The sequence below is a fragment of the Pygoscelis adeliae genome, unplaced genomic scaffold (genome assembly GCF_000699105.1).
Source record: "Pygoscelis adeliae isolate BGI_AS28 unplaced genomic scaffold, ASM69910v1 Scaffold248, whole genome shotgun sequence".
NCBI classification, from domain to species: domain Eukaryota; kingdom Metazoa; phylum Chordata; class Aves; order Sphenisciformes; family Spheniscidae; genus Pygoscelis; species Pygoscelis adeliae.
The window spans coordinates 1,818,076-1,842,541 of record NW_008825302.1 but is presented as its reverse complement, the minus strand read 5'-3'; the positions used below and the strand labels follow the sequence as shown (position 1 = coordinate 1,842,541).

The following is a 24,466-nucleotide window of genomic DNA, read 5'->3' as shown; positions in this document are numbered from 1 at the left end:
CTTCAAAATATTTGCTGGTATGAGATGACATATGCAGGAGGCTGAAGTGGGGCTGTTTTGCGTGTTGTGGCCACTTGCTCTTACGTGTTTTAGCCTGGAATGGACCTGAACGAGGATTTATTGACCCTTTTTCATTTGCATCGCCAGCTCCGTCCCCACACCAATATATCAGAACACTGTTGCTTGCAGGCAAGGAGGACAGGTGTGCCGTAGTGGGAGTGTGTTAGGAGGAGAAGTAGTAACCCTGCTAGGAGTAAATGTTGTTCCTCTGCCAGTCCCAAACCTAGGCATCACTAAATTCCCATGTGATTCTTATTTTGTGGTGGATTTTGTCTCTTACACGGAAGTGGTACACAGCATTAGAGCTCACCAACAACGAGTAGACTTGGATGGTCTTTGTCTTGGTCAAATTAAAAGTTGCCTATTGTGTGGTGGTTTTGTGTGTGTGCCACTCGATAATCTTTTGCTTTTGGTTTCTGAATGATTTATTGTCCCGTGAAGAGAGTCTGCCACAAAAATATTGTCCATCTGTGAGTTTGGAGTTGGCAGAGTGGATGTTGCGGTGCAAACGCTCTCAGGGACAGATCGTGGAGCGATTTCTGGGCTTTCGTATTGTTTGGGTGTGAAGTGCTTTTGGGTGCGTGCTGCCCAGCCTCCCCTTTGGGAGGGCATCTTGAGAACGTCTGGGTTGTCTGGCCCTCTGACCTTGGGCAAGGCGGGATGACTCTCTGGAAGCAAAAGCTGGAATCCTGTTTCGGTGTTTCTTGGGAACAGTTAAGATGGGAAACAAGACCTCCAGAAAAGGGCAGACGTGTCAAAGAAAGTTTCTGGTAATATTTTAAGGCTGTAGTGAACTAAGGTTAATTTAATCCATTGGCCAGAAAAAACAGATGAAGTGGCTCAAGCGATCAGACCCCTGCTGATAACGGCCTCATGGCTGAACGTGCTGGTTTGGCTCTTGCTGGTCCTCGTGATCTCTACCCAAGCCGTGGCCCAGTTGAGGCAGACAGAGATGCATCCATAGACTGGCATGACCATGCCGGGTCACCAATGAACTGGCTTCACTGAAAAGCAGAGCTGGCAAAAAAGTTAGGCTGACGAGTGCCCGTGTACAAGTGACACTTTTATCGCAGTAGATTTTGTGCCTGTGCGAAGCTACAGTCCAGTCCGCTAATGTCAGCATAAATAGTTTTTTCCCTTGACCCCTTCCCTGCAGTTAATCTGGGGAATCAATGCAGCTGCTGAAGGTGAAGCACAAATTCTCTGAAATGGAGTTGTCCATCCCCTTTCTCCCATACGTGTCCGTGTAACCTGGTAGAGGCTATGCATATGCAAAGGAGAGCCTAATTTATGGCCAGCGTGGCTGACCAAGATTAAATCAAAGCAGGACCGAGCAGAAGTTTTTACTCAAAAACCCCCCACAGTTTGATTGTAAAAACCCAGGTTTGGTTTACTGTTGAGAGCCAGCTCTGGCTAGAATTACATGTTGAGTGCCTGATACAGCGGCCGCAGCTGTCAAGTGAAGGGCAGCCAAATCCGAGTCCTCTTGCGCCACGTGCCCGTTGGCAGGTTGGTGTGCAGTCTTTCTGTCCAAGATGCTTGTTTTGTTTCATGGCCTGTTCTCTCTCCCCCCTCCCCATCTGCTCTCAGATGTTTGCTGCCGAGGAGAATGTAGATTTTCGGATACACGTGGAGAACCAGACGCGAGCGAGGGACGACGTGAGCAGGAAGCAGCTTCGGCTCTATCAGCTCTACAGCAGGACAAGTGGGAAACACATCCAAGTGCTCGGCAGGAGGATCAGTGCCAAAGGAGAAGATGGAGATAAATATGGTAAGAATATTTACTGGGATCACCCAGACTCCAGGTCAAAGGCTTTAATCCTCTATGTTGGGGCTGAGAACCTCTTGGGAGAAAAGTAAGAAGAGCAATAAAAAACAGGATAAAAGGGAAAAAAACCTTTCCAGGTTAAGAATGCGGGATTTGCTGTGTTGGAGCAGGCTGTCAGCCCGGCTCCCAGCTGCAGGCAGTTCCCACGGTAGTATCATGCCCCAATTTATTAGTGTGTGATGGTGTTTGAGGAGAAAAATCTTTTTCTGCCCAACGGATGAGTTCACAGTGTGTCTACTGTAATTCATAAACGATACCCAGGTTGGTGATTGGGGATGTTCTTTCCCCATGAACTCTGGGCTCGAGTTTGGGTGAATCTAGTGCTTCAATGAAGCACTCTCATCTTTCTAGGTGGGGGGATATTCGGTTTGAGCTGAAACTAAGCAGACTTTGGAGCTTTGAGAGTACCCCAGAGCTTAAGTTGAATCTCGGGGTCCGTGGATCCTGCAGGAACGCAAATAATTGAACTTCCCCCTAGCAACATGTTCAACTCTTCTCATTGTGATTTGCACACAAGCAACATGTAGAAATGCTGCTAGCAGGCTGAATTACGAAAAAACTCTAATTCTGGTACGTTTTGAGATGGTTGCGGCAGAGATACTTTTGCTCAAGTTGGTTGCTGGAAGGATTTTAGGGCTGTTCAGAGAACTGGTTCTTTTTCTCTTATGGATGTACAGCCCCGTGCGTTCAGGCATTGCTGCAGATGTCTGTGTATGCATTGGCTAGCATGCACGTTCACGTGAGGTTGACTTCACGTGCAGCACTGGTGAGGTGGAGGTGGGCTACGATGATGGCAGGTCAAAATCTGGGAACGGTTGTTCCCTTGGGGGGCTTCAGGCAGGATGAGGTACACGCCGTGCCTAGCACAGAGGGCAGCTACTGCCCCTGCCAGTGCGGGTGGAGGAGCAGGGTGAGCTGTGCCACGGGAGGTGACAGCTAGAAAGCACCTGGCTGGTGTGAAATGAACCCCCATGGCTGTTGCGTAGAGTCACCCAATCTCTCAGAGAAAGCCTTGCCCCGAGGTCTCATCAACCTTGTCCTTTGTCATTCCCAAATTTCCAGATAAAACAGGAGTGGAAAGTGCCACTTGGCTGCTAATTATTGTGTCATTTTATTGCATTCATCCTCTTAAGGTTTGATATGTAAACTAGTCGCTGCGTGCGCGCTGCTGGCTTCCCGGGAAACGCTCTTGCCCACAGTGACTGTCAGGTAACGTGATGTAGTTTTCCTCTCCATAAAAGAAGGCAGCATTTACAGTGGGGTGCAGCAGGGAAGTGTGCCCGTGAGCAGCTGACAAGTGCTAATTTATGTGTCAAAGCCCATCTTGTCCCCTTCATACATATGCAATCGTGTCTGAACAACAAATCCTCGCGCAGGAGCGTGCTCGTGACCGGTGGCGATGCTGCACAAATGCAGAGCCTGAGATTTCCCGTCTGGGGAGCTCCCCCGTGCCTGCGTCGCTGCTCGCCACCAGATCCTCTCCGCCCCTGGTTGCTGGCGTCCTTCTAACAACCCGGAGTGCTCCAGCCATGGAGGCCATTTGCTGACACCCCCGCTTGCTCCCTCCCCCACGCCTCCTAATAAAACTCCTTGACGCATCAAGCTGCAAAGCCTTCCCATCCCTAGCTGTGCTGAAAGGTTATGGAAATCTGTTCATCATCTTGCTTGGCACGGGAACACTTAGAGCATGATAATCGGGGAGACAGTGAGGTGGGACATGGAGGTCCAGGATGTGACCACGCAGAGCTCCTAGCTGTGATAATGAAGGGGGGAGAGATGTCAGAGTTACTGAAGTGAGAACCATCTGTGTTACAGCCAAAACTGGATACAAAGGCAATGACACAGGATTCATTATGTGCTGGGAACCCCTCCCCCCGAGGCATTATTATGGAGTAACCTTTGATCAAGACCAGAGAGAGGCTTAAACCAGGTCTGGGGATCTCAACAGTTGCAAACTTTCGATCCACATCTCCGCCTTGCTGGTCGGATCTTCCTCTGAAGGAGGACACTTTTCGTCTCAGGCAGCAGACGGCTGTTTTTCCTCCTGCCCTTTTTGTCTCCTTCCCTCTTTTACTGCCTCTACGCTGGCACTGGTGAGTCAGAGCCAGGCTTAGCACTGGGGAGTGCCCAGCTCGTTTCTTGGCTACATCGCCCTTGCAGACGGTGCGGTCTCCCACAGCTTCTCCACTGTCTTAACCCTGTCCCCACTGACATGGGAGACGATGGTGGAGGTGGTGTGGATTGATGTCCTAAGGATTACAGCCTGGGGAAGGCTTTGGGAGGATGAGCGAGAGTGAACGTCTGCGAAAAGGCAAGAGATGTGGGAAAAGGTGCCCGTGAGCTGGCTCCAGCCCTGAATTCTCCCAGCAAGTCAGTCCCATTAAGAGAAGGTAATATTAGGCAAGGGCAACGCAGACTCAGTCTTAATGTGGGAAGCTCTGTCGAGCGGTGTGGCTGTGGCTAAGGTCCATAGTGCTCATCACCAGCAATTAGCACTAGCCAGTGTTAAGGATGGGGGAGCTAATAACATTTTAGCACCTCTTTCCCCTCTCCTCCCGTACATTCACAACTGGTTAAAGAACAGTGTCCAAATGAAGAGATGCTTTTTTTTTTTTTTGCACATATACTGCTTCCAAATGGCTGGCGTGGGAGGGTTGTCCTGCCTTTGAAGGGAGGTTAGTTTTATTGCAAGGTTTTATTGACTTCTGTAAAACTTCTCACCTCTTGGTTGAAGAGAATGCCCAGAAAAGAGGGGAGGTGGCAGATCTCAGGCAGTGAATTGCTCGTTTCCAGGCAGCCGCCATGAGTACAGCAAAATGACCAGCCGGCCCTGGTTCCGGGAGAGCAGATACCGCAGGGCTGGGGCAATCCGGCCGGAGGAAGCCCCCTTGAATGTTTTATCCAGGTCTGCAAATGCCACGTGCAAGGAAAAATGCATGCTCTGCAATACATAGTTTTGCTGGCATAATAATTCCGGTACGTAATTTTTGGTTTATGCATTCTTCGGGGCCAAGATCTGACCCCATGTGTCGAATTATTAAATGGCAAATTAAGTCAGTTAATAGAATTAATTGAGTCGATGTAATTCTTTTAATCAGATGGATTTGATCCCTTCTCAGATGAATTAGAATCCATTAACAGATAAGTCAATTATTGGACTAAATTAAATCTAATAATAATGCCTGCTGCTCACAGCAACACTAATTAATCTAAATACACTTACCTATCTTCCAAGGTTGGTTTTTTTTTTAAGGTTTAATTGATGTTCCTAAAGTGCTCTGAGATCTTTAGATAACAGACGATCTATGTGAGCAAAATATTATCTCTTAACAGACTATAAACTAATTAAAAGACTGATCTATTTACAGATTGCATTTTTACTTTAATCTCTTCAACCTATTCAGAAGGAGTTTGCACTGGCCCAGAAAAACAATATTCCTGTTATAAGCTTATTATTACTTTACAGGTTCCTAAGTGGTCCTTTCATTCAGAAAATGAAAGGGGGAAGGAGAAAAAACAACCATTAAAGTGCTGACAAAAAAAAGAAAAGGACCTGGAACCTTTATATTCTACCTCCGATAAATGGTACAGATAGGGAAGAGAGGGATCAGTGACCTGAAACCTTAGATCCTTTCATTTATTTTCATTTCACAAAAGGCAGAAGACATTCTATCCTGTTTGTTCATGATCTTTGTATCCGGCGCAGTTGGGGAGACAGAGCTCTCTTGGTTGGGTGAAGGCATTTTTTGCCTCATTTGTATTTCACAGCCATCTGATTTTTGTTTTAATTTGTCCCTGGCTACTGCTGTCCTGCGGGGCGATGAGAAGTGATAGCCATCAGGAGAGAGGTGAGGGGGGTGTGAGAGGTCTTTGGGCTTGCCCTCTCTGTGGAGGTAACTTTTATTTGCGGCGAGTGCTTGGGTGTCCTGAAGGCTGGGATGCGGTATATGTAGGTAGATCATTAGTCACTGCGTCCCAGGTTGCTATCCAGTGGTATTTTGTCCGTTGACCTAGTCTATCACAGTTTAAAAACACTCTTGGGTCCCCTAGAAGGTTATAAGCCATCTATTTTATAAACCTTCTTGTTTATCAACCTTCTAGTCTACAGCATGGGAGGCTTTGTTTGAGGACACCCCACGCAAGGGGCAGCGCACAGGTATGACATCTCTCTTCTCAGCATCCCATCGCTGCCAGCGTTTTCAGCCACCCAGGGGAATGGACCCTGAGCCAGTGAAGTCCTCTCGAAGACTCCCCCTGCGTTCACCGGGTTTTAGCTCAGGACTCAAGAGATGCTCCTGAGACAGGAGGTTTGGGGAGGTTGACAAAGCATGGGTTTGCTAGCAGGGTGTCGACAAATCTGGGGTCAGGCAGACCGAGGAGGGAAGCAAATTCAAGAGGTGGTGTGCATGCATGATGCCAGGCATTACCCCCACGTGTCATGGGAGTTCCTGATACAGAACATCACGCCCGTACAGCTGTGCTTTTTCGGGTGGTACGAGGAAAGCAAGGAGCTCGGGGAGACGGGTGCCTCCCTCCTGGGGCCACCCCAGCCTGGGTGATGTGCTCGGCAGCTTGCAGTCCCCGCCTTCTGTTCTAGCTGGAGCTTCCCAGAGATGCCAGTGGACAAGCCCATGGAGAGCACATTACAGCTGTCTAGACATCAGCCACACTCCATCCCGCCAGAGATTTCGTTTGTGGTAGAAGTGGGCTCTGTTCCATGAGGAGGTGTAATACGTGTGGAAAATATTATTATGGCAAAATAGCCTCCTTTAATTGACTCTAAATTTTGTAGGATTCCTTCCTAGGTTTGGGTAATCCAGTGCTCTCCAGAATTAATGAGCTGACATAGCACTTCTTCGGGTTTGGCAGCCTGACAGCTGATTTAGAACTCCCTAAACTCATTTCACTAATGACTCCCATTTGTTCTATCTCAAAGCCTGGAAACAAATGCAAAATACCAGTGCCATTGTCCCATCTTTAGCAAGTCATTCTTTCCCCTCGGTATTTCTGGCACCTTAACAGCAAGCTGCCTTGGGAAACCTGATTAACCCTTTCCCTTCCTAGAATTGTTAAAATCAATTTTGATCCCCCTCCTGGGAAGATCAGGAAGAAAAAACTAAACTCATTGTGGCTGGAAGGCTCGGAATTAACCTGCAAGAAAGACGGGAGGTGTAGCCCAAGTAGCAATTTAGGTTAGTTAAATATAGCTGTATTTCCACAGGCTGGACATTCAGAAAGCTGCTTTTCTTCCCAGGAACCAGGTATGTGCACAGGGGCTGTCCATCCCGGCGCAGCTCAGCCCGATACCCGGCATGAACTGTGATTTGCTTTGTAATTTATTCCGCTGAACCATCAGGATGGCTGTTTCCTATTTAAACGACGTATCGCTGCCTCCAGTCTCTTCCCATTACAGTTTTGACATGACAACAAGACAAATAATTTTTTTAAAAGACCTTTTATCTTCTAAACCATTTATTTTCACTTACTTAGCCCGGGGGCAGAGCTGACCTCAGCGTAAGGGATGATCATTCACCATGGCAGCTGTACAGTCATATGGGTCCTGGGGACTGGCCTGAGCCGGGGAAGCCTTCGCCGTCCAGCTGCCGTGTTGTGGCCCTGGTTTTTTTCCCTTCTTGCCCAACTTCCCCTGATTGCTTTTTTTTTTTTTTTTCCCCTTAAAATGTCTCCCCTTCTCATCTGCCGTGGGGCAGTGGCGAAGTTTTCCTTTGAAAGCAGGCGTGGGGATGAGCTGAAGGGCCGCAGCCGGCTCGCTGCTTTGCTGAACCACGCGCGGGGCGGCTGGAGCTGGAGCTGGAGCTCCCGGGCTGCGCCAGGCAGCGAGGAGCCTCGCTGCCCTCACCTTCCAGGCAGCTCTGAAAGGTTCCGCAGCCATTTGGAATGCGCTGTAAGCATCTTAGACGAGCCATCTGTACATTTAAGACATCTTCATTTTTTATTCTGCTGTATCCTGTGCCTGTGCCAGGGTAGGGGAAAGCTCTGCTTAGGTGGGATGAGAAGTTTGGGAACTAAAATCCAAGCCTTTTGCTTTTTGATTCATGACAAACCTATTTCAAATAATGTATTTGTGGCCAATTTCCTTTTCTTTTAGTTTTGACAGCTGCTACCCCAAACTCCCACTGTGGCCAGCTTCACACCTGAAGTTCAGCTCTTTCTGCAGCAGTCCCTGTTTTGTACCTGTAGTAACAGCAGAAGCTGTTTTTTATTTTTCCTCTGACACTACGGTGATTTTTGATTTCCCCACTTCTGGACCTTGAGATAGCTTAAAGAGCCTTGACTTCCATGAAAAAAAAAAAATCACCTTTTAGCTCTGTGTCCAAACTTCAAGTCTCCATAATCACTGATCAGGGTTCGGAAAACATAGGCCTGTCTGTCAGTAAATATTAGGGACCCAGAAATAACGAGGAGAAGTAATTTTAGAGGTCTGCTGCTAATTTGTCATTTTTAATTTCTGCGTGGAGTGGAAAGTGAGCTACAAAGTGAAAAATCTTTATTTTCATGCAAGTCATAAAAGGGTTTTTGTTAACAGTTTGTGTGTGTATATAATTCTGTGCTGTGATTTAAGTGTTCCCATTAGAAATGCAGAATAGGAAATAGGATCCCATCTGTGAGCAATTTAAGAGGAAGTGAGACAATGGAGTCGATTGCTGCTTCAGTTTAGATAATCAATACAAATATTATTAGTATAGTGATTTATCTTTCGAGACACTTTATGAAAATGTGAATGCCAGACCCTGAAGACAGGTCAATATGGTATTATCTGTTCCTGCCTTGCTGTGATTACGGTTTTTTCCCATGAAGCTCAAGCAGCTGCTTTGCTAAATGTTCTTCCCTGGCTGTGATGAAATAACGCAGAAACAAAGTTAGGGCTTCCCTTTCTCCTCCGTGACTCTGAAAACGCACTGCGCATATTAGTACAAAGATTACTTTTATCCGAAATTTGTACCTGGGGACTGCTGGGTGGATACGGGGAGATGATCTCTAAGGTCCCTTCCAAGCCAAACCATTCTATGATTCTATGATGAAGTTCTGGAAGAAGTTTGCATAATTTTAGATATATTTCCAGGCTGTGAGTAATTCTGTGCACAAATGCTGAGAGAGCTCCTTGGAGTTTATTGCAGTTGTTTTATGTTAGTGCCTGTTATCAAGCCTCGTATTGTGGTATCTGAGGTTTGCCCATATCTAAAGCATTTGGCCAGTCATGAATTCAAGTCGGTTCTTGGGATGCAATTAAAAGTACCCTGCGAATAGGCTAGTCTATGTTTCTGAAAGGGTTTTTTAATTGCTTTTACTTTGGAGAGGGGGGAAGGAAAACATTGTCAATAAATTGTCTTGTGAATTTTGGCTTTGGTGTACATTACCGCGCATGTTGTCAAGCGGCCACTGAGATTTGTCCTTCCTAAGAGACATTTGGAGGAAATGAAAAATGTCAATAACCCTATTAAGAACATGCCTAATTAAAGTCAGGATGGGAAATGCAAAACTTGGTGTGTGAAGAGCACGCTTCTGCTTGAAGGTAATGTGGGATCTTGCTGGGTTACCGTTTGAGAGACCTAAAGTCAGTAGCTTGCTTTGCTGGAGACTTAGCGTTGGTGGTGTTAGCCAAGTCGCTCTGCTGGAGCATCTCCCGTGCTCCACTTTGCCCAGGTTAGGTGGTGGGACACTGAGGCTGGACCCTCTAGACAGTGGAGAGAGAAGGACCTTTGCTCCTCATGTATAATGAAGTGGCACGATTTTCATCCTCTCAATCTCCTCGTGTGTCCCTCCCTCATCTCCAAAACAAGGGTGGCAGCATTGCCTCACCTCGTAGGTGTGCTGTCAGGATAAAAGCATTGCAAATGGAGAGATGCTAAAGAGACGATGGTAATGGAGACCACATCAGTAGCCTGGTTAGAAGTAATTATTTGGTGGTTTTAGATGCTGTGAGACCATTCTTGGTTTCAGGTTGGGGTTTCCTCAAGAAAGGTGTTAGACTTTATAAAAAAATAAGGCACTTTAATTGCTCAGATTTCACCTCTGCTCTTTTAAAAACCAGATAGTCAGGAATTTCCGCAGGGGCGAGGTGGAGCACAGCAAACATTAACAACGCCAGTAGCATTGCGTGGCCATCTGGAAGAGGAGGGAAGAGCCTGGTCCCCTACAAAACTGCACCGAGCCTCAGGCTCAGCGGAAAGGTGAAAAATAATGAAGCTCCGAAGAGGAGAAATTGCTGATGCATGACGCTTGGAAATCTGGAAGAGACCAAAAAGGGAGCTGAAAACACCCCCCAAAAATGACTATCTGTGGCTTGAACGAAATAGTGTCCGATCAGCATTCAGAAACCGCTGAATTCAGGCCGTTCCAATACTGGCATTTTCCAGACTGCCTGCCAGTCGGATGCAGAGGAGAACACGTGTAGAGCGTCTGCGGTCTCAGCGCTCGCAAGAAAGGGAAGGCGAGCTGGAAGTAAAGGAGTGAGAAGGCCCAGTAAAAAAACCCTATTTTTTCTTACTGTGAAGAAGAGAAGGGGGTATTGGGGTTGGAGGGAGATGGTCGCGTGGCTGCACTCTGTGAGCATCCCTTTTAATGAGCTGTGCCAGCAATAAATAGCGCACGCTTTGGTCCCTGATGAATTTTAAGTATTTTCTGAATGTCCGTAACAGACAATTCATGCTTTTATGGTGATGTAGGAGCTGAGACCTTCTAAACGTCTCCTGAGCTTTGCATCCCTGACTTCTGCTGTAGTCGCCTTGGGGATGTGCCTGTCCTTTGCTGGTGCTACCTGGAGTGGTTGGGCTTGAAGAATCACTGGGGAGTGTGCAGATTCATTTTGCCCTCGTCTCTGAGAGCTGAAACGCGTGCCTAAAAGGCCTTCTCCTCCTGTGCATTCGCAGCTGCCAAAAAGGGCGCCTTTCTACCCAAAGCAATAGGAAAAACAATCCTGCCATCTGCCGTGACCCTGCCGCCTTCTAGCTGTAACGAGTTTTGGGTCTTCTCAACAAGCAGTTTCCCAACGATCACAACTGGGTGGCAGCTGTGCTGGCTGGAAGGATCCGGCCCTAGGTAGCGCCGTGGAGAGGAGTCCTTGTTCTCCGACACTGCTCAGCTGCTTCTGTTCCTCATCCAAGAGCTGGGCTGGTGGGACGGAGGAGGAGCGGATGTTGCGCCTGAGCGGCGTGATGGTGATGCAAGCCATTGGCATTTGAGCATATGGTAGGCGACGTACGCTTGGGATCCTGGCTTCAAGTTGGTGCGGCTGGTATGGTTTGATTTATACCTGACGTTCTCAAGTGCTTTTGGGAGGACAAGCAGGAAAGGAAACGGGTGGTCGGATGTGAGAGGGGAGCTCTAACAGCATAGGACATCACCCACAGCCGCTGGAGGTGGTGAAGACCTCAGCGTGGAGAAGTAGCGGGGAAGGGCTAAGAATAGGATGGTACGTAGACACCGGATAAATCTAAAAAAATAATGTCCAAATGACCTCAATGCTTGTGCAGGGACAGTCACGAAGCTCACAGTGTGTCCATGCCCCCTGTGTGGTATGGGTGTGAGGGGTATCCTCACCGCAAAAGCCCTGTTACCGCTTTGGCAGATTTTTGCAGGGGTGAGTGCTGAAGCAGGCTGAGGGGGGGCTTTGGGTCCCTAGTTTCAAATCACACATTGTGTCGAGGCAGAGGGTGAACTCCACAGCTGCTGAAAGCTGGTCTTGTCCTGTTGGCATCAGTGATGTTGTCCCAGGTTCCAGCAGCAGATGAGCTTGCCTAAAGGTAACTTCAGTATGAATCCCAAATAACGTTTCTGCTGGTTGCAGGGAGGGATCACAGGGCTGGATCTCTGTTACAACTGAGGCCTGATTATCCTCTTTCCTACACTCATGGAACTCCACCGACTTCAGCAGAGCCATTCCTGGAGCTCCTGTGTGAGACTGAAAGGAGATTAAGTGCCCAGCAGTGCCTCCCCTTCCTCCTGTGTCTTGCACCTTTGTTAAGACCTTGCATTTCAAACCATTTTAGCTGGTGGGAGGCAAATCAAAGCTGTTAGGTTTTAGCTGGTGACAATGGTAGGGTGCTGCGTGGTGTGCCCAGCCTCTTGCCTTTGTGCAACGTTTGCTCAGCGGTGATTCTTGCCTTTATTTCATTTGCTTCTGCATCTGCATTTGTAACCGTTTTTTTTCAAGTTAAGTTTCTGACTGGTGACTCATTAGGAGTAAATAGGCAAAAGGATATTGACTTTACACCTACTAATTTGGGGGTGCTAACAAGCAAATGTAAGAGCTGTATAGTCACCGGGTAAATTGTTCCACCTGGGAGGACTGGAGGAGGAGAGATAAAAAGCATTGCAAAGAAACTGCGCTTTTGTTTCTAGCTACTAGCCTTGGTTGTTCTTGCAACCGTAATGAGTTTGGGTGAACATTTGACAGTCGCCATTGCTGTAATCTGTTTTGAGCATCGCCAGGATTTTCTAGCGCTGGAACTATTAGACCTGTGTGGGCACAAGAAGAAGCTAAGATCCTAATTAGAAGATGCTAAATATGTTCGCTCAGAAATGAGGTGCCCTTTACGGCGGCTGGTGGAACAAACCCTTCTTCCCGCGGCATATGTGAGTGCAGGGCGGCGGATGAGTCAGGATGCACGTCGCTGCCGGTGCTGGCGTGCTACGCGTGTGCTGCACTGGGAAGGGGAGTTAGAGACATACAGTAGCTTTAATATAGCTAGTGTAGGTACCGACAGCAGCAAACATCAGCGGTGTGGGGTGCCCATTAGGTAAATGTGAATCAGTTTGGCTTCGTGGACTGTGGCTGCAGGGACGGCAGAGGCTCATGGTCATGGCTGTGGCCACGGGCAGCTCACTCCTGCTGAGGTCTGTTCTCGGTTTCGCTGGTGCTGGGGCCAAAGTCAGCTGCAGATGTGTCTGTCCCTCTCCAGCCACGTCTCTGATGCAGTGACCACGCACCCTTAGGCTTAAATCAAGACAAGGATGTCAGCTTTCTCGGGAAAAGCAACCTGTTGCAGGGGAGCTGGAGCACAGCTAAGGAGCGATGGTGTGTAGCCCTGACGGTCCTGCTCTGAGCAGAGGGTTGAGCTGGATGACCTCTGGAGAGCCTTCCCAGCCTAAGTTATTTTGTGATTTGGTGAGTGTCTTTCAACACTGATTGTCAGAACAGAACTGGCAGATAGTCATCAATGATCCGTTGCTTTGAAGGCAGTGGTTCTCCTTTGGGTGCATTTAGTGGGACCCTTAGGAAGTGCCTTTTCGTGGTTTGTCCCTCCCTTTTCTCCTTGTGATTTTTGTATTGAGATTTTTAAGAATTTATATTATGTAAAAAATTGGATGTAGGCAAAGTTTTCCATTCTACCACTTTAGTCCTTCTGCCCTTTCCCTCAGCTTGGGGTGACCACTTATATCTGTAAAGATGATACCATCTGCACAAAGGTATATAAACTGCAGTTTATCTTAAAAGGTGTGTGCTGCGGAGTGGAGAGGCGCACGTTGTTCCGGCGCAATAACCAGTTATCATCTCCTCTTTCTGGACACGAATCTGGTTTACTGTGTACTTTGAATGGAAGGAAGGAGTCCCCAGTCCTGCTGTATCCGATGTCAGGCTCCCTTTCACCGGCTACCGCTCTGCGGCTGTGACTTCTTGCCTCACTCCTCCTCCTTGGTGCCTGACCTGGCTGTAGCCAATATCTGTCTCTCAGCAGGAGGAATCTGAGGAAACGCAGCAAACTTCAGCTCCTGGGGCTAAATTGTTGTGCTCTGTAACAGCAAACTGTGTTGAACTAATTGACAACCAGCTTTAAATGTACCCCGATCAAGCAAATACATTGATTTATTTTTTCCTCTCTTACCAAGTGTTAAGCGCCTTCCAGCTCTGTTTCCTCCCCAAGAACTAGATAACTCATCTATTGTGTAGTAAAACTGATGGTCAGTTTTGACCTCTATACAATCCTTTCAGTATGTTGAGGGAGGAAGGAGTTTCTTATACTCATATGAATGTTTGACCACTTAAAAAAAGCAAAACAAAAAAAGCCCAACCCAAAACCACACACAACACAAAAGATGATCCATTTTCTCTGGATGTCTTTGAAAGAAGCTTAGTTTAGAGACAGACTGGAGAGAAAGGCTATTGATTTTGTTTGACCTCCAAACAGACTGCGGTCAGTATATTTTGCCTGTTGGAAGTGGTTCAGGGCTCTGAATTTCCGTGTCAGCGTTTGTATTCTGAAGCGCATTGGAGCTTTTGCTGCTCCTTCAATAAATATTAAGCTGTATTTTAATGCTGTTATATTTTTATTTCCCTCTGGATCTGCCCTTCCTTTCTTTTTCTTTCCTGTATAACTCGGTCGTGTTGCTGATTAAGCATTTACAAGTCCTTTTCACTGACCGTCATGCAGGTTAGTGGCTTAAGCCGGGACTACGAGCAACAGTTTCATAATCCCTGTCTTGCTTTTTCCAGTGCTGAGCCAGGTCCTTTCCCAGCCTCTTGCCTGCACCAGCACCCATTGCTGTACCTGGCGCAAAGAGAGAGACGCCTTCCTGTACGCAGTAGTAAACCCTCTAAAAAATACCATCCCCAGATTATTTTCAACCTTTACATAGGAAAGCCTTCCTGATTGCACTTAGTCTCCTGCAGTGAAATAGAATATTCTGTTTGGTGACTCCCGTAGTACTGGAAACGCTCTGCTCAGTACAGGTTTGCGTAGTTTTGTAGATGTTCTTGTAAAATGGCTTCTGACAACTGATGTGCCCTTTCTCTGGCAATCGCCTATCAAAGCGTGGCTTCAAGGGATGGAAATACCTGTAGGATGTGTTGATTGTCAGGTTTCTAAATGAACTTCTCGGAGCTCCTTTGAGATGAGCAGTACCAGTCGGCATCTCTTCATGCCGAGGTGTCGACTGCGTTATCTCCTCCTAATTTAACAATAATGCTTCACACGCCGTGGTTCTGGTTTGTATGCTTCCCCCCGCTTTGCGGCAAATTCAACACAGCAAGTTTGCTGCTGTCGGCACATCAAAGGGCAGCCCGATAAACCCGCCACGATGCAATCAAGCTGTAGGCAGAGGGTGGCTGACGTTGGATACCAGTTGCTGAGCTCCCCTGTTGGCTTTGGCAGCATGAGCTTCATTTCTAACCCACGTGGACAGACGTTCTTCTTGGTCCTGATGCTGACCTCCTCTTTAGAGAAAGGGTTGGTCTTCGTTGCCACTGCCAGCCGCACGTCTGCTTCTAGCTGTGTTTTGGGTCAGGGTGGAGGCTGCTGGTACGGATGCGTGAGAGCCTGTGGCATAATGTGGTCTGTTGACAATTACACAGCATCAGTTTCTAACTTAAGCACTTAATTTCCCAGAGAGTAGTAGCCCACTGCATCCCTAAAAAATAATGAATGGTGGAAGATGTATTTGCGCAGCCTGTGCCAAGTCAAGCTGAGGTTGCAGCCTACGTTGCGTGTGTAACTCTAGTGACTCCCCGGAGCAGGACTTTAAGGTTCCCCAGAACCTTTTCTTGCTGTCTTTAACCCAACCCCCCCCACTCCCTACATCTGAATATTCAATTACATTAACCCTTTGCTAATGGCTCAGCAAACACCTCTGAGAGTGGTGAGAAAGAGAGACCTGTGACTGTTAAACCTCTGCACAAACATGAAGGCAAGGAGCCGACGGAGGGAGATTGTGGGAGGGGACGGACTTGCTCCCAGCGATCCCCCAGCCCCAGGCAGGGCGTGAGCCTGCCCAGCGCTGCCCAGCAGAGCCCAGCACTGTTCGCCCTGCGCGTCCCCATGGCTGGAGCTGCTGGAGGTGGGTGCCCCGGGTGCTGCCTGCCGGCCTCCTCGGCTGCCCAGCCACGCTGGGAGCTCGAGTCCACCCTGGGTACCGGTGCTGCTAATTATCCCTTGGCGCCAGTTCCCAAGGCTTGCGTGGCGAGTGGTCCCCCCCTGTTTGCACTGGGCCATTGGGCAGAAGAGGGCAATGCAGAGAGGCTGCCATGGTGTCTGGGACGATTTAGTCATAATTATTACTAATACAGCAATAATATTCATCAACCTGCTACTTGTCTTGGCAGTAAGTAGTCCTGGGCTTGCAGTCTGAGCACAGACTGGTCTGTTTAGGTATTACCCACCTCAAGGTTATCATGAAGCTTTGTTAACTAATAAACAGAAAGTTTTTCCGGAGCGGCAGGTGATGTATCAGTAAAACATGTCGTTGGAAACGTAGGTAATCACTGGGAAAGCAGCGATGCTATTTGTTACCCTATTGCAATGGCTTCCGTAGGTGGTCTCCAGTACATTGTGATGGTGGATCAGGAATATGACAGTTTCTTGTTAATGATCTAAATCAAAAACTAAGCACGCATAGAAAAGCAAAGATGTCCTTATGTTTTAAGTGCCTGTAATCTGTTTCTAAGAGCTGGGTACCAAAATATCCCTTTGATTCTCAAAGGTAATTGTACCTCTTAATTAGCTGGAGAAAAAAAACCCCACAGCTCGAGATCTTGCTATATAAATTATAATTAACCCCTTGGCACTGGAAGTTGAGATTTCCTGCCCCCGAGCACAAATGCAAAACGCATTAGCAGCACTTAACGTCAGGCACTCACCCACCACAGCCGAGGGGTCAGCTCGCTACCCCATAAATACTGCTGCGCTCCCAAGTCCGGTAGGAGAATGGCAGGGAAGCCGCGGAAACCCGAGGGGAAGCACTAAATACACCATTTGAGGATGTTTGACCTGCTTTTTTTTCAGAGCTGCAAATGCCCCAGCAGGAAGGACAACACAGAAAAAAAAAACCCCAAACCCCGGTGAGGAGATGGGAGCAAGGAGAGGGACGCTTCCCGGCGAGCGGTTTTGTTAGCCGACATGGCTGGTTGCTTCGCCGTGAGAATGGCTCTCGGCGCTCCCGCCTCACACACCTCCAGCGAAATAATTGTCTGGTGCCAGACACACTTGGCTGTGCCTGTTGTATGCGGAGCGCGCCAGCCAGGGGCCGTCGGCCACCCACTGCTGTCATTCACCAGCATCCTGCTTTTTTGTCTCCTTTTCATTCGTGCCTGTTGGGGGATGAGCTTTAACTCTTCACACCGGAGGTGGACCTGCAGTGAAACACCAGGTCGGGGCAGCTGGAGGCAGGGAGGAGGGCAGCGTGGCAGTTGCTGTGGGGAGGCTGGAGGCTGGCCTGAGCCTGCTTGCACCTGCGGCTCTTCCCTTCCCACTCCCCTGATGTACAAAGGGTCTCTGCTCACTTCATGACCTCGGTGGGACATGGCCTGGTGGACACCTGGATTTAGGGAAAGCCATCTGCATTCCCCACCAGGAGCTTGCACAGAAGCTCCTTAGTTCAAGTTAGCCGGTTCCTTTGCTCCTTTGAGGTCCTGGATGGAGAAATGACTCTCTTCTGCCATGGATCAGTCCCAGGGTGGCTGCAGCTCTGCGCTGGGCTATAAAGCCCTTGCAGATAAGGTGGTGTTTGCCAAGTGCTGTCTCTTGCCCCACGGGCTGTGTGGTGTGTCCTCGGGCTCCTTCGTGCCGGCGGCTCTGGTGGTGAGGGGGGTCGTGGGCACCGGCAGCTCCTCTTGCAGCAACGGTGGTCGGCTGAGCTCAGGTGGTGGCAGCAGGTGCGGGTGACTTGGCCACCTTGGCAGGTTTCTAAGGTGGCTTCATCCTCCCATGGCAAAGGTGAGGGGCAGCCCTGCTCCTTGGGCTTGGTACGGAGATGTGGCTGTCAGGGCTGCCTTTAAATATTTCAAGTCTGCTATGTATAAATAGCGGTGGGGAATTTTCTTCTCCTGTCTGCTCCAAAGATTGTAGAAGGAGATAAAATAGGAGAGCAGTGAGGTGTCCCGGGGGGGAGGAGGGACGTGCTCGCTGGCACGGGGTAGCGAGCGCTGGAAGGAGGGTTTGTCCTTTGGGTTTTGTCTTTTGTCTATATGTCTGAAGATTTTAGAAGTGAATTATGTGCTGATTAAAGAGCTGGCTGAAGAGCCCTCCAAGCTAAACGAGCTCTGTCTATCCGTGTTAGGACAGGTACAGTCTGGACACCTACAGCAGCAGCGTCACCTACCAGCGTGGCACCCACTGCCTCGAGGGACCGTCCCCTGCGTGGATCTATGGGGCCACCCCCTCCAGGGTGGGGAGAGGAGGGGAGGATGCTCTGGTGCAGGGAGGAGAGAAAGGGGCTGAGAAAATTTTGGATGAAAACACGGGACTGAGTCTGAGCTTTATAGGTGATGTGGGGCTCTAGATAAATTGAAACTGGCATAAGTAACAAATAATATAATTTGGATTTTACACTGTCAATGCTGATCCTTTAAGCCCAGAATACCACAAAATAAGCTATTAGAGATACTGTCTCTTTTCTTTGCTGCTCTTGTTTATAATGCCACAGATGAGGACTGGCTTAGTTCTGTACTTGATTTACTTTTTATATAAAGATTTAACATGGGATCTCCTTTTCTTAATCCAAACACTTATGGTTTGAATGCAGAATTATATTTGAGATTTTCAAAGTACCTTTATTAAAAGGTAAAACTAATTTTACAGTTCTGACAGGTCTTATTTAAATACCCAGTGCCAGATGCCTTTTGTCCCAAATGACTCTAGAAATGAGAAAAAAAAAAAAAGGCTTTAAAAACTTCTCCTGCAATTAAAATGCAATAAAAGGCAAGTAAATAGTCTTCCCTATGCTGTGGACTGGGGGTAATAGTTTAAGAAAAGCCCCGTGATGAATGTGTTCCCAAAAATAAATACATGAAACCAAAGGTGCTAAAGGCAGAGTTAATGTGATACCTGAATTTTGTTGTTATTTCTGTTGCTGCTGCTCTGAGAATAGTTGAAACGATTGTGCTGTGTCTGTAAGCAGAGACCTTTTCAAAGGGACTGAGGCGGAGGACCCTTCTCCAAGGTGCTTCACCCGAGGGACTCGCTTTGGCTGCGGTTGGTTCCAGAGGATGTGTGTCCCCAGGTGCTATAGAAGATCGGTTCTTGTCCACCTCTTTCAACCCTTACCCCAAAATAGTCACACTCTCATACTCTCATCTAAGAGTGACGATTGTGTATACTTCATTTAATAGTATGTTGTCTTTTATATGGCAAAAGTGAGCAGCAGCAGCACAAGCGTTAAAGAGTCGGGTATCTTTGAAATTGCGTTTGCGTCCATTTGTAAGAGCAAACCCTGTTTAAAATCTTAAAACATAGAGGAATTTTCCCCATGTGCCAGAACATTTTTTCTGGTAGGTTGTGCTGCTGCCTCTGCTCCTCTGGGTTCCAGAGCCACAAGAATCCCATTGAAAATACTGGAGCATCCTGCAACTTTTATTTTCAGCATATTTTTTTACTTGCTGGAAGAAGGGAAAGTTACAATGAGCCCCTTTGAGAAAATGCACGAGCGTGCTTATATTCCCATCCGTAATATTAATTGTCATAATTTCAACTTTTACTGGAGGGCACAGAATAATAAAACCTGCATGGTAGAACATAGCATCTTTTTATATCAGGCACAGCTGATAATCTTAATTCAACTAACACTGCAAATACTCTACATGCTTCTCCTGATTAACCCCATTTTGGAGCACTCACAAGTACAACAGTGGAGCCTGGATGCACTAACTTTTGGAGTATGTGAAACCATCATGGTGTTGGCATACGGGAGAGATTTATGTGTTTGGGACTCCTCGGTAGGAAGATACGGTGGTGCTAACATCACACCTCCTTCATTGCCGAGGATGGGCAGCTGACCACCAGGTTGCCGGAGAGAGGTGGGTGAGTGCTTCAGAGTAAATGTGGTCTGTCCTACGCTTCTGGCCACAAATAAAGCAGCTTTGGAGAAGCAAGAGTACATGGGGTTCCTATAGTTGTCATTCTCTGCTTATTGTTATTTTTGTGTACATCAGTGGTTTTTTTGGGTTCAGCTGAGACTGGGAAGAAGAGAGTCAAAGTAACCTCAGCAGGGTTTGTTCTTGCAGTAATCCTAACCCTCTGTGGGACGGGGAAGGTTCATGCTATTTCCAGACCCAAGAGACTCCAGTGCTTTGGATGCGTTTCAGCTAGGCGCTCCGGGCCAGGTTCTGAGGTCCTTGTCTGTTGGGCTTGACTATGTCAGTCGGAGTTTATTCAAATGAGAATGATCAAAGACATCAGGGTTTGGCCCTTTATTTTTCATTTTAGGTGCTTTTTCAAGCATTACAGAGCTTCTGAACTTTTTTGAGGCTCATCCTGCACTAATTCCAGACTCGGAGCCTGGCAGCTTGTCAAGCAGTTTTCCTGCCTCTGTAGCAATACTGTCCACTTGAGCTGTGTTTGGAGGCAGCAAGACACCCTGGTGAGATAGAGGAATTTCTGTGCTAACATTTTTAACGTTTCTCTTTCCAGGCTTACTTCTTAGTCATTGCGAGTGTGCAGGTGGCAAAGTTCAGTGCAGAATTTGTTCGCTGCCGCTCCCTGCCCAGGCGTTTTTAAAGCACACAACCTATGGCCTCCAGTTTTACTGAATCTTGCCTAAATAAGCTTATTCACCATCATTGAAGCAGCTGCCAATTTTAGTGTCTCTTATGGTGAATTATGTATAAAACATCTGCAAGAGGCCAAGTCTGATTCCCCACTGCTTAATCCTGTTTTCTTAGATCTCCAAATGGGTGCAAATGGCTTGGTGTCAGAATGACAGTATTTTACATTCATTTTTCACATGGGTAAACGATGACCAGACTCTGGGTCATCTGGGTAGTGCAGGCTTGGGCCAGTAACATGGTACTTACAATTTTAATATTGTCCTCAGATATTTTTTATTTTTTTGTTTTTGACAGAATCACAGGTTCTGCGATTTATTAACTTTTTATTTAAGTTGGGCAAAATCTGTAAGACTTACCTTCGTATTTGTTCTGGTTTTACGTCAGCTAAATTATCAAACGTTTTTTGTGTGCGTGGACTGATTAAAGACCTCAGATTAGCAAATTTTCATTTAAGCTTCTCCCAAGTTATTTTATAGGGACCACGTCTGGAAGCTTTGTCACCTTCAGGAGCCAGAGTGGGCAATCCTGAAAAGAGTACTTTGTTTCAGAATATTCTTTTTTCCTTGATATTGCCATTCTGGTGTAAGCAGCACATCTCCTACAGGGTCGGGAGGCAGACTCTTCCTGAGATGGTCCCTGAGATGCTTGGGGGACACCAGCAGCTCAGCATCATTCCCTGGGCATGTTTTGTTAGCCACCGCTGAACTGGTAGTGGAGTTTTTTGGGTCGACATCCCTACAGGTGAGACCACTGTAATGGTGTGACAGGCTTAAATAGTGGAGGTTTCACTAGTGTGCGAATGATATTTTAGTACCTGAATATCTTGGTCTGTGCGCCCTGCGGGGTTAAGTGCCTGTGGCAGCGCGTCATGCTCACACATCTGTCTTGGGCTGGGTACTCGGGCTGGCGGGGTTGGCACCAGCACGGATATTTCTGCATGTCTTGGCCTCATGTCATGTAGACATGCCCAGTGAGCGCTGAGAGGTTAGCTCAGCATCCTGGAAATGGGACAGGACGCCTTCTTGGTGTTAGGTTTTTGGTTGCAGATGAGAGTGCCTGAAAGCATCTCCTGGAGACTGAAGCTCCTATCAGCTAGCGCAAAGTGAAACCCAGAGGAAGGTGTCCCAGAGTGCACCAGAAAAAGGAACTTTAGCCCTTGTTTCTCTGTTGAAAGTGCTGTGATCCTGCACTTTTCTCTATCACATCAAGCCCTTGGGGCTGTTGCAAGTAGGCAGGCTGAGGAGACAGCCCTGTGGAGGGCTGGGGAGGGGGGAAGCTCGCACCTCTGTGTCCAAAGCCATCCAAAGCCATGCTCTCGGCATGTCCAGCCATGTGGCCGGTGGCAGAGGCGGGACCCTGAAGCCATGTAGGGGTCTTTATCAGCACTCGAGGGACTTCCGATGTGTGTGAAGTCCTTTGTGTGAAAGTATTTGCAGGATCAGGTTGCTGCAGTGTAAGTGCCTTTGAGGTCTTTGCTGCATTATAGATTTTCTTCTGATATCTCCCATGCAAATATTTAACCTGTCTGGTTCCTGAGAGCTACTAAGGCTGTTACGCAGGTGGCAGGTTGTCTCTGCAGTCTTTCCTTTGTTCACACAGAGCCCTGTGTCCTGCTCCCCTTCCCGCCCCAAAATCGGGCACGGAGAAGTGCCGCGGGGGACTTGGCACTTGGCGTATATTGACGTGCTGATGCTCTGAGGGGCTTATGAGATCCAAATCATGTCTTCTTCCCTAACTGCATCAGCTGAGCGAGTAAAAGATACGATGTTTAAATGAGGTTGAAAAGAAAACCTCATTTAGAGAGATGGCTTTTTAAAAAGCCTGGGTTAAAACGGGGTGTGCTGCTCCCTGTGCAGTCCCCCTACTCTAATACCAGGTAATTCTCTTGCTTGTGCAAAGTGGTGGCTTAAAAAAGAAAATACGTGGAGCCTGGACCTTGGAGCTGCTCTTACTCCTCCTCCCCACTACCATCCCTTTTAATAATTTGACATACATATCCTATGCTCGCTCAAGACAGACTCGATGAGCTAATTGCAGTGGTATGTGGGTCAGGGCTCTGCCCTCCTGAGCACCAGCCTTATTGATTTCGGTGGTTGCTCCTGATTTGGACCTGAATAATTGAGAAGGAAGTTGGGTTGTATGGGTTATAACTATTTAAAATGGTACAATTTGGAGGAATATACAAGCGTGCAAACAAAATGTGAGGATGCAGCCTAGATTCCCTCACTTGTTCATAGCCTGTGGGCTTTATTAAACCCTCCAGACTTTACCTAATTTTGGCATTATTCCCTTGTCATTACATCATGAATGTGAAGTGGAGACAGGGTCATTCTCTCCTATGTTGTGGTCCTGTAAGGGATTCACGTGGTTTTGGTAGGGGGTAGGCCGTGTTTGAACAGGTTTCAACTATTTTAAGCACCCCTTCAACTATATAAGAACCCCTTGGCCATGCTGGGGTTCTCGCTGGAAGATTCAATCTTACCAGAGAGTAAATTTTACTCTCCCGTCAGATGCGGTATATGCTGTGAACTATGGAAATGCACTTTGTCTCGGTTCATAGCATCAGTTACTAAACTGTAAAGCCGCCCTCCATCACAGACGCTGTGGTCCCAGCCTCAGCGTATCTGTACATCCTTCCTCTTCATTAACTGGAAATGGTTTCAACTGCCAAGAATAGTTTCCCCGGCTTTGTAATTGCATGAGAAAAAAAGTGCAACAAAAGCAAGAAAATTTTGGTCCCCTCTGAGAGCCTTTTCTCCAGGAAATCTGTTTTAGCTGGCCTGCTTCAAGATGCCCACGGGCAGCGTAAGCGGCTTTTTCTCTGCAGTTCCTTTTGCAGGATTTATACCTGGGGGAAAAAAAAAAAGCAAGCAATGGAGGATAGACTCGAAGTATCCAGTCCTTCTGCACGTTCATTGTGTTTTCCCCTTTGTCTCTTTTTTTATCTGAGACTGGCTGGCTCTTAGGCCTTTGTGGTAGGTACGTGTAAACCTCACACTTCTCAGGTGCCCTCTTTCTCCTTTCTCTCCCTGTGCTTTTCTGGCTCTCGTCCTCCCACTCCCAGGAAATATTTGAAAGATAATTTGGCATATTTTCTGCCACCTTCACATATCTCCCTGACTTCATGTTTTCTTAGCTGGAAGATAGCTTTTCAACATATATATGTAATCCTTTTCACCTAGACATGTGAGGAATTCCAATCTCTTCCAGTGGGAGTTTTCAGGAAGGTTTAGGTTAAATGGGCCAATAAGGCAAAAGCATGTAGCAGAAGATCTCACCCTCTAAAGACACCTTTTCTCTTCAGCTCTTTTTTTTTTTCCCTCTGGAAAATATATCAGAATATCTAGCTGTCAAAGAATTTAAACAATAATACCTGATCTGAAGGCTAGAGTGCAGGGCTTTTGAAAATAAAGATTATAATCTCTCGATGGTGTATCCAGGGACTAACGGAGCTGGAAGGCAGGTGTCCTGAGCAGCAGACTGCCGTGGGGACACTGCTCCACCTTGGTGGGACTTATTTTGCCTGAGCTCTCAATGGAAATTCTCTTGGATTTTCCCTGGCACTTTTGCTGTGGCCATAGCATCTTTATCATAGAAAAAGGCAGCAAGCCAAGTCCAGTTTACATTAATTTAAATCCTGCTGGTGGTGACTGAGCTTTTCTCCTGCCGCTTGTGGGTGGGGTGGGAGACCTCAGCAGCCCCTTCTGCTGGTCCAGCCTCCATCCCCCAGAAACTCCTGTTGCTGTGTTCAGGGCTGGGATTCATCCCAGCTGATTTTAGCTGACTAGATGTGTCATCCAAGGTCCCTGTCTGGGCTCCTAAGAGAATTTAGGGAGAGAGGGGCAAATCCTCCCCCATTTAGATGCCTGTTGTAAAAAGGAGAATCACCTGAAAGGGATGCCTTAGGCTGGAAGCCAACTGGGTTATGAACCCAACCCTAAAGCCGCACTGATCTCTCACAGGAAAGGAGGTCAAGGATCCCTAGAAATCAGAACATGTTTCCAGCATCTTAAGACTCAGATTTTTCAGAAGTGGGTACCTATGGGTGGCCTTAGCCTGTACTTCAGCAGCTAGGGTCGCAG

The 24,466-nt window shown here is 47.5% G+C and overlaps 1 protein-coding gene across 1 annotated transcript in view; it reads left to right on the top strand.

Moving 5' to 3' along the window:
- FGF18 (fibroblast growth factor 18) overlaps positions 1–24,466 on the top strand; it is a 76,348-nt gene that overhangs the window by 28,692 nt on the left and 23,190 nt on the right. The window contains exon 3 of the mRNA XM_009330017.1: positions 1,651–1,831. Coding sequence (XP_009328292.1) covers positions 1,651–1,831 — 181 coding nt within the window. The remainder of the gene's footprint in view (positions 1–1,650; positions 1,832–24,466) is intronic.